This window comes from Rhinoraja longicauda, unplaced genomic scaffold (assembly GCF_053455715.1).
Source record: "Rhinoraja longicauda isolate Sanriku21f unplaced genomic scaffold, sRhiLon1.1 Scf000135, whole genome shotgun sequence".
Classification (NCBI taxonomy): domain Eukaryota; kingdom Metazoa; phylum Chordata; class Chondrichthyes; order Rajiformes; family Arhynchobatidae; genus Rhinoraja; species Rhinoraja longicauda.
In genome coordinates this window covers 252,942-266,920 of record NW_027601353.1, presented here as the reverse complement: position 1 = coordinate 266,920, position 13,979 = coordinate 252,942, and the positions used below count along the sequence as shown (strand labels likewise).

The following is a 13,979-nucleotide window of genomic DNA, read 5'->3' as shown; positions in this document are numbered from 1 at the left end:
TTCAATGCTTCCTCAGAAGAGTAATTTTGGAATGAGTAATTTTTCCAAGATCTTCTGCACAACATCTACATCATGGTCGTATTATATTCTGAAATACTTTTAATAAGATAACATCTTTTGTGGATCAACAAGCATTTTAAGTACCAAGTGCAGCCATTTTCAATAACGCCAACACCCTGATCAGTTCTTAATTTTATATTTTCTGTTTTAGTTTGTGAAGCCTGCGAGACATTTTTTATTGAAGAATGCCCTGTGCATGGCCCACCAATCTTCATGAAGGACACTGTCATTGATTGCAATCGCCCCGATAGAGCTCATTTAACTCTACCAGAGGGCCTCAGCATTGCCACGTCCAAAATTCGTAAAGCCGGTCTTGGCGTCTGGAATGAAGGGAAGGTTATTCCCAGGGGCATTCATTTTGGACCCAATGAAGGAGAAGTTTCAAATGAAGAAGAGGCTGCTATCAGTGGTTATTCATGGGCGGTAAGTGGTTCCAATAGTTTATCATGGAAAATGCTCAGCAGGTTTGATAACATTTGTTGAAGAAAGATCATCATCCTGAAATGTGAGCTGTGTTTTATCCTCCACGAATGCTGCCTGCCTTGCTGGGTATCTCCTGAATTCTCTGTTTTTATTACAATTTTTTTGTAGCTGAATTATTTTATATTCTAATCAAAGTCTTCAAGTTTCTTACCAATAAAGAAACAGTTTGAAGCTAACTGAAAATAAATTCTGTAACTTAGATTCTTAATTACATGTTTCCATTTTAATTTGGTTGTCAATGTGAATAGAGACTGAAGGGTCTGTGCTCTTTGTCTTTCTCTTCTGTTCCAGTGATTCCACTTCACTGCTCAGACTGGCATCCCTCTCCCTCACCCAATCTCTGAGCTGACTCAGTGCCCCATCTCCTTCCTGCTCTGCTGCCCCTCTTTCACCCTGATGTCCGACCTCCTTGTTTGAGAATACATTGAATGTTTCTGACTAATCAGAAATCATTAGCACAGTGACATTACCAAAATTAAAGAAACTATTACAACCCGACAAAGCTCCTTGAAATTGTGCAAAATGTTTATTATATTCTTGGGGTTTCTTTGCCATGTGATTTAATTCGCAGGAATTTTCGAGTGCTCTGATATAAAAGTGTAATCAAGTAAAATAGGTGAAGTTAGTTGAAGGGAACTGGGAACTGTAAGCTTCACGTTTGTTTTCTTTATCAATGTGGGTTTTTTTAACCAAATATCTCTTTTATAGATCAGTAAGGCAAACAATGACACTGAATACATTGATGCACAGGATGAATCTAAATCGAACTGGATGAGGTAAGGAAAGACTAATGCTTATCATAATAATAAGCAATAATTGGGTTATTTAAGAAAGGAGACACGAGACTGCAGATGCTGGATTCTTGGAGTAAAAGCAAAGTGTGAGAGGAACTCAATGGGTCAGGCTGCATCTGTGCAGGGAATCGACAGACAACGTTTCGGGTGGGACTTTTTTCAGACTGATGGAGTACAAGGGAATAAAGCTGATAAGGGGACTAGAGGTAAAAGAGCCATTAGGAGGCAGTGATCACAACATGATAAGTTTTACTCTGCAAATGGAAAGGCAGAAGGGAAAATCGGAAGTGTCGGTATTACAGTATAGCAAAGGGGATTACAGAGGCATGAGGCGGGAGCTGGCCAAAATTGACTGGAAGGAGGCCCTAGCAGGGAAGACGGTAGAACAGCAATGGCAGGTATTCCTGGGAATAATGCAGAGGTTGCAGGATCAATTTATTTCAAAGAGGTGGAAAGACTCTAAGGGGAGTAAGAGACACCTGTGGCTGACAAGGGAAGTCAGGGACAGCATAAAAATTAAGGAGAGGAAGTATAACATAGCAAAGAAGAGTGGGAAGACAGAGGATTGGGACTCTTTTAAAGAGCAACAAAAGTTAACTAAAAAGGCAATACGGGGAGAAAAGATGAGGTACGAGGGTAAACTAGCCAATAATATAAAGGAGGATAGCAAAAGTTTTTTTAGGTACGTGAAGAGGAAAAAAATAGTCAAGGCAAATGTGGGTCCCTTGAAGACAGAAGCAGGGGAATTTATTATGGGGAACAAAGAAATGGCAGACGAGTTAAACCGTTACTTTGGATCTGTCTTCACTGAGGAAGATACACACAATCTCCCAAATGTTCTAGGGGCCGGAGAACCTAGGGTGATGGAGGAACTGAAGGAAATCCACATTAGGCAGGAAATGGTTTTGGGTAGACTGATGGGACTGAAGGCTGATAAATCCCCAGGGCCTGATGGTCTGCATCCCAGAGTACTTAAGGAGGTGGCTCTAGAAATAGTGGAAGCATTGGAGATCATTTTTCAATGTTCTATAGATTCAGGATCAGTTCCTGTGGATTGGAGGATAGCAAATGTTATCCCACTTTTTAAGAAAGGAGGGAGAGAGAAAACGGGTAATTATAGACCAGTTAGTCTGACATCAGTGGTGGGGAAGATGCTGGAGTCAATTATAAAAGACGAAATTGCTGAGCATTTGGATAGCAGTAACGGGATCATTCCGAGTCAGCATGGATTTACGAAGGGGAAATCATGCTTGACAAATCTACTGGAATTTTTTGAGGATGTAACTAGGAAAATTGACAAGGGAGAGTCAGTGGATGTGGTGTACCTCGACTTTCAGAAAGCCTTCGACAAGGTCCCACATAGGAGATTAGTGGGCAAAATTAGGGCACATGGTATTGGGGGTAGGGTACTGACATGGATAGAAAATTGGTTGACAGACAGAAAGCAAAGAGTGGGGATAAATGGGTCCCTTTCGGAATGGCAGGCAGTGACCAGTGGGGTACCGCAAGGTTCGGTGCTGGGACCCCAGCTATTTACGATATACATTAATGACTTAGACGAAGGGATTAAAAGTACCATTAGCAAATTTGCAGATGATACTAAGTTGGGGGGTAGTGTGAATTGTGAGGAAGATGCAATAAGGCTGCAGGGTGACTTGGACAGGTTGTGTGAGTGGGCGGATACATGGCAGATGCAGTTTAATGTAGATAAGTGTGAGGTTATTCACTTTGGAAGTAAGAATAGAAAGGCAGATTATTATCTGAATGGTGTCAAGTTAGGAGGAGGGGGAGTTCAACGAGATCTGGGTGTCCTAGTGCATCAGTCAATGAAAGGAAGCATGCAGGTTCAGCAGGCAGTGAAGAAAGCCAATGGAATGTTGGCCTTCGTAACAAGAGGAGTTGAGTATAGGAGCAAAGAGGTCCTTCTACAGTTGTACCGGGCCCTGGTGAGACCACACCTGGAGTACTGTGTGCAGTTTTGGTCTCCAAATTTGAGGAAGGATGTTCTTGCTATGGAGGGCGTGCAGCGTAGGTTCACTAGGTTAATTCCCGGAATGGCGGGACTGTCGTATGTTGAAAGGCTGGAGCGATTGGGCTTGTATACACTGGAATTTAGAAGGATGAGGGGGGATCTTATTGAAACATATAAGATAATTAGGGGATTGGACACATTAGAGGCAGATAACATGTTCCCAATGTTGGGGGAGTCCAGAACAAGGGGCCACAGTTTGAGAATAAGGGGTAGGCCATTTAGAACGGAGATGAGGAAGAACTTTTTCAGTCAGAGGGTGGTGAAGGTGTGGAATTCTCTGCCTCAGAAGGCAGTGGAGGCCAGTTCGTTGGATGCTTTCAAGAGAGAGCTGGATAGAGCTCTTAAGGATAGCGGAGTAAGGGGGTATGGGGAGAAGGCAGGAACGGGGTACTGATTGAGAGTGATCAGCCATGATCGCATTGAATGGCGGTGCTGGCTCGAAGGGCTGAATGGCCTACTCCTGCACCTATTGTCTATTGTCTATTGTCTATTGAAAAGAGAGGTGGGGTGGGACAAAGGTGGGCAAGTGAGGGGAAAGAAACATAGAAAATAGGTGCAGGAGGAGGCCATTTGGCCCTTTGAGCAGGCACCGCCATGCACTGTGATCATGGCTGATCATCCACAATCAGTAACCTGTGCCTGCCTTCTCCCCATATCCCTTGATTCCACTAGCCCCAAGAGCTCTATCTGACTCTTTTAAATCCATCCAGTGAATTGGCCTCCACTGCCTTCTGTGTCGGAGAATTCCACAAATTCACAACTCTCAGGGTGAAAATGCTTCTTCTCACCTCAGTTTTAAATGGCCTCTCCTTTATTCTTAGATTGTAGTCCCTAGTTCTGGACACCCCCAACATTGGGAACATTTTTCCTGTATCTAACTTGTACAGTCCTTTTATAATTTTATACGTCTCTATAAGATCCCCTCTCATCTTTCTAAACTCCAGTGAATACAGGTCCAATCTTTCCAATCTTTCCTCATATGACAGTCCCGCCATCCCAGGGATTAACCTGGTGAATCTACGCTGCGCTGCCTCAATAGCAAGGACGTCCTTCCTCAAATTAGGAGACCAAAACTGCACATAATACTCCAGTGTGGTTTTACCAGGGCCCTATACAACTGCAGAAGGACCTCTTTGCTCCTATACTTAAATCTTCTCGTTATGAAGACCAACATGCCATTGGCTTTCTTCACTGCTTGCTGTACCTGCACACTTACTTTCAGTGCCTGGTGTACAAAGACACCCAGGTCTCGCTGCACTTCCCCTTTACCTAATCTGACACCATTGAGATAATAATCTGCCGCCTTGTTTTTGCCACCAAAGTGGATAACCTCATGCTTTGTGTCATCTGTAAACTTGCTAGTGTTACTTGTAATTCCATCATACAAACCATTAATTTATATGGTGAATAGTTGCGGCCCCAACACTGAGCCTTGCGGCACTCCACTCGCAACTGCCTGCCATTCCGAAAAGGACCCGTTTATTCCTACTCTTTGCTTCCTGTCTGCCTTCCAATTCTCTATCCATGTCAGTACCCTATCCCCAATACTGTGTGCTCTAATTTTGCTCACCAACCTCCCGTGTGGGACCTTATCAAAAGCTTTCTGAAAGTCTACGTACACTACATCCACTAGCTCTCCTTCATCCATTTTACTTGTCACATCAAAGAACTCCAGAAGATTAGTCAAGCAAGATTTCCCCTTCATAAGTCCATGCTGACTTGGACTTATCCTTTTACTGCCATTATTGTCAAATGTGCCGTTATTGCCTCTTTAATAATTGACTCAAGCATTTTCCCCACCACCGATGTCAGGCTAACTGGTCTACAATTCCCCGTTTTCTCTCCCGCTCCTTTCTTGAAAAGTGGGATAACATTAGCGACCCTCCAATCCACAGGAACTGATCGTGAATCTATTGAACATTGGAAAATGATCACCAATACGTCCACGATTTCTCGAGCCGCCTCCTTGAATACCCTGGGATGCAGACCATCATGCCCTGGGGATTTATCAACCTTCAGTCCCATCAGTCTACGCAATACTATTTCTCGCCTAATGCAAATTTCTTTCAGTTCCTCTGTCTCCCTAGATCCTCTGTCCTCTAGTACATGTGGGAGATTGTTTACGTCTTCCTTAGTGAAGACAGATCCGAAGTACCTGTTCAACTCTTCCACCATTTCCTTGTTACCCACAATAATTTCACCCGTTTCTGCCTTCAACGGACCCACATTTGTCCCAACTAATCTCTTTCTCTTAACACACTGAAAGAAGCTTTTACTGTCCTTCTTTATATTCCTGGCCAGCTTCCCCTCGTACTTCATCTTTTCAGCCCGTATTGCCCTTTTTGTTACCTTCTGTTATCCTTTGAAAGTTCCCCAAACCTTTGGCTTACTCCCCTTAGAATCTTTCTTCCTCTTTGGAAAGAAATGATCCTGCATCTTCTGGATTATGCCCAGAAATTCCTGCCATTGCTGTTCCACCGACATTCCTGCTAGGATCCTTTTCCATTCGACCTTGGCCAGCTCCTCTATCATGCCTTCATAGTCCCCTTTGTTCAACTGCAACACTGACATTTCTGATTTAACCTTCTCCCTCTCAAATTGCAGATTAAAACTATTCATATTATGGTCACTACCTCCAAGCGGTTCCTTTTCCTCGAGTTCCCTTATTAAATCTGGTTTGTTGGACAACACTGAATCCAGAATTGCCATCTCTCTGGTAGACTGGAGTACAAACTGCTCTAAGAATCCACCTTGAAGGCACACTGCAAACTCCCTTTCTTGGGGTCCAGAACCAACCTGATTTTCCCTGTCTCCCTGTGAACTGTGAGGAAGGTGCCATGAGGTTGCAGGGTGACTTGGACAGGTTGTGTGAGTGGGTGGATGCATGGCGGATGTAGTTTAATGTGGATAAGTGTGAGGTTATCCACGTTGGTGGTAAGAATAGGAAGGCAGAGTATTATCTGAATGGTGTCAAGTTAGGAAAAGGGGACGTACAATGAGATCTGGGTGTCCTAGTGCATCAGTCACTGAAAGGAAGCATGCAGGTACAGCAGGCAGTGAAGAAAGCCAATGGAATGTTGGCCTTCATAACAAGAGGAGTTGAGTATAGGGACAAAGAGGTCCTTCTGCAGTTGTACAGGCCCTCGTGAGACCGCACCTGGAGTACTGTGTGCAGTTTTGGTCTCCAAATTTGAGGAAGGATTTATTGCTATTTAATTGCTAGGTTAATTCCCGGAATGGCGGGACTGTCGTATGTTGAAAGACTGGATCGACTAGGCTTGTATACACTGGAATTTAGAAGGATGAGAGGAGGTCTTATCGAAACGTATAAGATTATTAAGGGGTTGGACACGTTAGAGGCAAGAAACATGTTCCCAATGTTGGGGGAGTCCAGAACAAGGGGCCACAGTTTAAGAATAAGGGGTAGGCCATTTAGAACTGATATGAGGAAAAACATTTTCAGTCAGAGAGTTGTAAATCTGTGGAATTCTCTGCCTCAGAAGGCAGTGGAGGCCATTGCTCTGAATGCATTCAAGAGAGAGCTAGATAGAACTCTTAAGGATAGCAGAGTCAGGGGGTATGGGGAGAAGGCAGGAACGGGGTACTGATTGAGAATAATCAGCCATGATCACATTGAATGGCGGTGCTGGCTCGAAGGGCCGAATGGCCTCATCCTGCACCTATTGTCTATTGTCTGCCTGCATATTGAAATCTCCCATAACCACAAACCTTTGTTACATGCCAGTTTTAACACCTGCTGCAACTTAAACCCTATATCTACGCTATTGTTTGGGGGTCTGTAGATAACTCCCATTAGTGTCTTCTTACCTTTACAATTCCTCAACTCTATCCACAGTGACTCTATATCGTCAGACCCTATGTCATCTCTCACAAAGGACTGAATTTCATCCCTTCCCAACAGAGCTACCCCACCTCCTCTGCCCACCTGCCTGTCCTTTCTATAGGACGTATAACCCTGAATATTCAGTTCCCAGTCGCGATCCTACCGCAGCCATGTCTCTGTAATCCCCACAATATCATATCTACCAATCTCTAACTGAGCCTCAAGCTCATCCTCTTTACTTCTTATACTTTGCACATTCATATATAACACTTTTAATCCATTACTCATCTCACCTTTCACATCGATTCCTATTACACTTGGCCATTCTCTCCTATCCTTTCGTGAGCTTTCTGTCCCGTTAATTCTGGGGTCTTAACTTTTCCGATACTCTCTTTCCCTTCAACTCCATCTTTGTTTATCCCATTTGACATCCCCCCCCCCCCCCCCCCCCCCCACTATTTAGTTTAAAAGAGGGGATGAATGGGAAATACATGACTCGGGGAAGGAAAATGGTCTATTTTACTCATTAATCCAGAAAGAATCAGCATTCTGTCTGGGCGATGCTTTCCTTGCCTAAACCAGCCTTTCTTCTTGAATCACTCCATGACCCACAACTCCTATCACAAGCCTCGTGCTCTTGGAATGTCACCTGATGCTGCAAAACTTTGCATCAAATATTCAGCCTGTCATGTCTTGATCTGTGACTGGGAGACTGATGCCACAGTTTAAAATCAGGTCTTGATGTTAAAATCTGGGGTATCTCCGTGAAGCCAATATTCCAAGAGAAGAATAACTCAATTCACGCCACGCTGCATCACAGCTGCTCTGTCTTTGCCTCCCTGTAAATAACACAGCCAGGGTCAACAGTGTTTAATTGTTCCACAATGAAATTCTAACTTCCTGCAGCTTAACAAGTCTGTTAACACAATAACATGCAGATAAATAGAAAGTAATCAATACAATACCAACAACAGTAATACCAGGTAGACATAAAAACAGAAAAGACTGGAAATACTGCGTAGGTCAGGCCGCATCTGTGGGAAGAGAAACAAAGTTCAAGTTTCCTTCAGCAGTGTGCTGACAAAGGGTGTACAATATTTCAGGTTGAATTTAGACCATGGCTGGGGACATCTCCCATTCAACAGACTTTGCTGATATACTTTACGTTCTGTGTTCACTTATAATTTTAAGTGACTGTTGTACCTTCTATCTGTGCTTGTTGTGTTGCAGATTTGTGAACTGTGCCAGAAAGGAGGAGGAACAGAACCTTGTTGCCTTCCAGCACCGGGGCAACATTTACTACAGGACTTGCAAGCCGGTTCCTCCTCACTGCGAGTTGCTGGTCTGGTACGGTGATGACTATGCCAAGGAGCTGGGAATCACATGGACCACAATGTGGATGTCAAACCAAGACCCAAAACGTGAGGATTCTGCACAAATCGGGGAACTGCAGGCAACTTTAATTGTGTGGGAAGGAACTGCAGATGCTGCAGATAGACACAAAACGCTGGATTTACTCAGCGGGACAGGCAACATCTCGTGAGAGAAGGGATGGGTGATGTTTTGGGTCGAGACCCTTCCAACTAGTTAGGGAAGAGGGAAACGAGAGATGTTTAACAACGATGTAGAGAGATAAAGAACAATGAATGAAAGATATGCAAAAAAGTAAAAATAATAAAGGAAACCTACCATTTCTGGACTATCTCGGACATCTCCATACCGTTTCTGGACCTCACCATCTCCATCACAGGAGACAGACTAGTGACTGACATCTACTATAAACCCACTGACTCGCACAGCTATCTGGACTACACTTCATCCCACCCTGTCTCCTGCAAAAAGTCTATCCCCTACTCCCAATTCCTCCGTCTACGCTGCATCTGCGCCCGGGATGAGGTGTTTCACACTAGGACATCAGAGATGTCCCACCCCATCAGCCAGAGTATCCAACAAATCATCCTCCAACATTTCCGTCACCTCCAACGGGACCCCACTACTGGCCACATCTTCCCATCCCCTCCCCTTTCTGCGTTCGACAGAGACCGTTCCCTCCGTAACTCCCTGGTCCACTCGTCCCTTCCTACCCAAACCACCCCATCCCCAGGCATTTTCCCCTGCAACCGCAAGAGATGCAACACCTGTCCCTTTATCTCCCCCCTCAACTCCATCCAAGGACCGAAACAGTCTTTCCAGGTGAGACAGAGGTTCACCTGCACTTCCTCCAACCTCATCCATTGCATCCGCTGCTCTAAATGTCAATTTCTTTACATTGGCGAAACCGAACGCAGGCTCGGCGATCGTTTCGTTCAACACCTTCACTCAGTCCGCCTTAACCAACCTGATCTCCCGGTGGCTGAGCACTTCAACTTCCCCTTCCACTTCCAGTATGACCTTTCTGTCATCATCATCATATCATATATATACAGCCGGAAACAGGCCTTTTCGGCCCACCAAGTCCGCGCCGCCCAGCGATCCCCTTACATTAACACTATCCTACACCCACCAGGGACAATTTTTTACATTTACCCAGCCAATTAACCTACATACCTGTACGTCTTTGGAGTGTGGGAGGAAACCGAAGATCTCGGAGAAAACCCACGCAGGTCACGGGGAGAACGTACAAACTCCTTACAGTGCAGCACCCGTAGTCAGGATCGAACCTGAGTCTCCGGCGCTGCATTCGCTGTAAAGCAGCAACTCTACCGCTGCGCTACCGTGCTGCCCTGTCATGGGCCTTCTCCAGTGCCATAGTGAGGCCCACCGGAAATTGGAGGAACAGGACCTCATATTTGGCTTGGGCAGCTTGCAGCCCAGTGGAATGAACATTGACCTCAACTTTAGATAATTCCTCTGTCCCTCTCTTCCCCTTCCCCTTCCCAGTTCTTCCTCTATTTTCCTGTCTCCACTTATATCCTTCCTTTGTCCAGCCCTCCTGACATCAGTCTGAAGAAGGGTCTCGACCCGAAACGTCACCCATTCCTTCTCTCCTGAGATGCTGCCTGACCTGCTGAGTTACTTCAGAATTTTGTGAATAAGGGAAACAGGCCTTTGTTATCTGTTTGTTTATGTGAAAATAAGAAGCTGGTGTGACTTGGGTGGGGGAGGGAGAGAGAGAAAGGGAATACCGAGGTTACTTGAAGTTAGAGAAATCAATATTCATACCACTGGGCTGCAAGCTGCCCAAGCAAAATATGAGATGCTGTTCCTCCAATTTGCGTTTAACCTCACTCTGACAATGGCGGAGACCTAGGACAGAAAGGTCAGTGTCATAGTGAGGCCCACCGGAAAGTGTGGGAATGGGTAGGAGAATTAAAGTGTTTAGCAACCAGGAGATCAGGTAGGTTCAGGCGGACTGCGTGAAGGTGTTCAGCAAAACGATGTTTGGTCTTGCCGATGTGTAAGAGTCCACATCTTGAACACAGTAGATGAGGTTGGAGGAGGTGCAAGTGAACCTCTGCCCAACCTGAAAGGACTTGTGGTGCCTGGACAGATTTGAAGGAGGAGGTATTGGGGCAGATGTTGCATCTCTTGCAAGGGAAGGTACCTGGGGAGGTGGTGGTTTGGGTGGGAAGGGCCCAATTGACCAGGGAGTTGCGGAGGGAATGGTTTCTGTGGAAGGCGGAAAGGGGTGGAGATGGGAAGACGTGACTAGTGGTGGGATACCGTTGGAGGTGGCGAAAATGTCGGAGGATTATGTGTTGTATGTGAGGGCTGATGGGGTGAAAGGTAAGGACTAGCGGGACTCTGTCTCTGTTACGAATAGGGAGAGGGGAGGAAGGCAGAGCTGTGGGGTACCGAGGAAACAGGAGTGAGGCCTCATCTCTGATGGGAGAGGGGAACCTCCATTCCCTAAAGAATGAGGACATGTCAGATGTCCTGGTAGTGTAGACGGAGGAATTAGGAGTAGGGGATGGAGTCTTTGCAGGAAGCAGGGTGGGAAGAAGTGTTGACAAGGTAGTTGTGGACTGTCAGTGGGTTTGTAATAGATGTCAGCCTGTTATGGAGACTGAGATCAAGAAAGGCGAGGGTGGTGTCAAAGATGGTCCAAGTGAATTTGAGTGCAGGATGGAAATTGGTGGTGAAGTTAATGAAGTCCATGAGTTCTGGATGGGTGCAGGAGGTAGTACCGATGCACTTGTCAATGTGACGGAGATAGAGGTCAGGGATAGGGCCAGTGTACGCCTGGAACAGGGATTGTTCAACACAATCAAACTTTAACTAATTTACTGTACAATAATTATGGGTGTTTAAAGTGGCACGTCAGAAACTATGATCAAAAACAAAGCAGCAGTTGTAGTAAGGATGAGAAATTTGCAGAATAGTGAAGTGCAGAGAATTGTGCTGAATGATGTCGCAGGTGTCAGAAGCACAAAAACTTTGTGGATGCACTGATTTTATTCAAAACATCCTTGGAGCAACTCACGCTGAATCACTGAGTTGCTCATGATGTTATTTGACATCTGACTTTGCTTTTCACTTGCCCATTTTAACAAACCAGTTATCACACTGGGTTAGAAGAATTCTTAAAAACTTACTGACGTGTACCTTGTTCCTTGGGGGATATCAAAGACAGAATCCATCCCCCTCGAGTCTTTATCAGAATCATCTGGTGATTGATAAATCCCTCCTTCCCACAATCTTTCACTAGTCACGCCTGTAAATTATTTCAATTAACATCTCCGAGCAGCTCCATTAACACTGAAGCATTTACTAATCTGTCTTCCAAATCAGAGCGTGGATTTTTTGCTGAATGTGATCATTTCTGTTTCCTTCTCCAGCGGTAGATGGCGTGACCCAAGGAGACTGTCATCCCTGCCCTCACTGCACTATAGCATTCACCACGGCGGAGTACCTTACAAGACATTTAAGAAGGCATCCTGAAGCCTCCATACCAACGCCAGCTGGTCAACCTTCTACTCCCAGAGTGGACACAGATCCACAAAGTAAACGTGAGCAGAGTCCGTTGACACCATCTGACGGAAGGAGGGCAATAGGGAAGTCAGGTGATATTCCAGGACGAATAACGGAGAGACGGCATGAATGTGCTGAATGTGGGAAGTGTTTCACGTGGGCAAGGAGCCTCCACGAACACCAGCGGACCCACACCGGAGAGAGGCCGTTCACATGTTCTGTCTGTGGGAAGGGCTTTGCACGGGCAGGGTACCTCCACGTACACCAGCGGACCCACACCGGAGAGAGGCCGTTCACATGTTCTGTCTGTGGGAAGGGCTTTGCATACTCAGGGGTCCTCCGGAAACACCAGCGGACCCACACCGGAGAGAGGCCGTTCACATGTTCTGTCTGTGGGAAGAGCTTTGCATACTCGGGGAGCCTCCACCTACACCAGCGGACCCACACCGGAGAGAGGCCGTACACATGTTCTGACTGTGGGAAGAGCTTTGCACAGGCAGGGCACCTCCATGAACACCAGCGGACCCACACCGGAGAGAGGCCATACACATGTTCTGTCTGTGGGAAGGGCTTTGCACGGACAGGGCACCTCCACCGACACCAGCGGACCCACACCGGAGAGAGGCCATACACATGTTCTGTCTGTGGGAAGGGCTTTGCACGGACAGGGCACCTCCATCTACACCAGCGGACCCACACCGGAGAGAGGCCGCACACATGTTCTTCTGTCTGTGGGAAGAGCTTTTTTAATCTCTCTCAGCAGAAAGCTCACACCTGCCGTGAAACGTGCCCCGTGTGTGGGAATGTTTTTAAGAACACAGCAGCTTTCACTGTTCACCTGAGAGCCTGTGCAGAACAGTAAAAGTTCACCAATTGTCAGTGTTATCATTTCCTTTATATTATTTTATTTTATATTATTTCAATTATTTCCTTTTGAATTACGTTGAGTAATTATTTATGTTTCCAGTCAGTATCAATATTGGCACTTGCTGTATTTCCCTCTTTATGGTGATACTTTGTGTGGAGAAGTCTGGGGTGTCAGGGATGGGTCCGTGGTTCCCACTCCCTGTGTGAATTGGGGACCAGGGACAGGTATCATTGCCGCATGTCCGACCCTCTCCAGACTGCATCTTCTGACTGGGATAGACTGCCCCCACTGGGATATTCTGACTGTGCTGTTGTGATGCAGTCTGTTTCTAGCACTGAGTTCATCAACACTGCGATTGATAAACCAGCCACTTTTATTGTTGCCGCAAGTCAGGAGAACCGTTCTGTGCCGTGGGCTCATTGCTCCGGTTACTTTGATCAAACTGCTGGTCCCTGCAGGTTTCACTTTATTCCTATGAGATTTCTTGAAGCGGTGATCAGTAAAATGCTGACACTGGAGTTTGAACGTTTGAAGTGTTGTTCGAAGTATAAGCAGAAGGTGAGTTTGTAAATTGAATCGTTGGTTGTGTTGGTTGATGTAATTTATTTAACGGAGGTTTGAGACCCGAAATGTGTTTTAATTTGTATTATTCGGCGTTGTATTTAAAATATTTCTGTGTGAGGCGATTGACCAGCACCCGCGTTGTCCCGGCTAAATCTGTTCATGTTATTCTAATGTTATTAAAGTAATTGTGTTGTGAATCAATGTGATTGGAGTATTTTTAATGGCGGTTGCACCAACTACCTGGGAGCTCCGTGCATCATGTTCCCTGTTGTTGCTGATGGGAAGTGCAGCGGCTCAGTGGACGCACGGCGCTGGTCACTGTGTAATCCCCTCCTGCCTCATCACCAAACCTTCCCAGCGCTCGGCGCTCCACCCCTGCCGCTGCAGCGCCTGCACACATGCACCGTCCAGTATTTATGCTCT

The 13,979-nt window shown here is 45.8% G+C and overlaps 1 protein-coding gene across 1 annotated transcript; it reads left to right on the top strand.

Moving 5' to 3' along the window:
* Positions 1–211: 211 nt before the first annotated feature.
* Positions 212–12,986, top strand: LOC144590107 (histone-lysine N-methyltransferase PRDM9-like; the record flags this gene model as incomplete). Its single annotated transcript, XM_078394969.1, has 5 exons — positions 212–483; positions 1,252–1,319; positions 8,444–8,634; positions 11,992–12,117; positions 12,148–12,986. Coding segments are annotated over 5 exons (1,496 nt in total), but the record flags the coding sequence as incomplete, so codon positions are not given.
* Between the last annotated feature and the right edge of the window lie 993 nt (positions 12,987–13,979).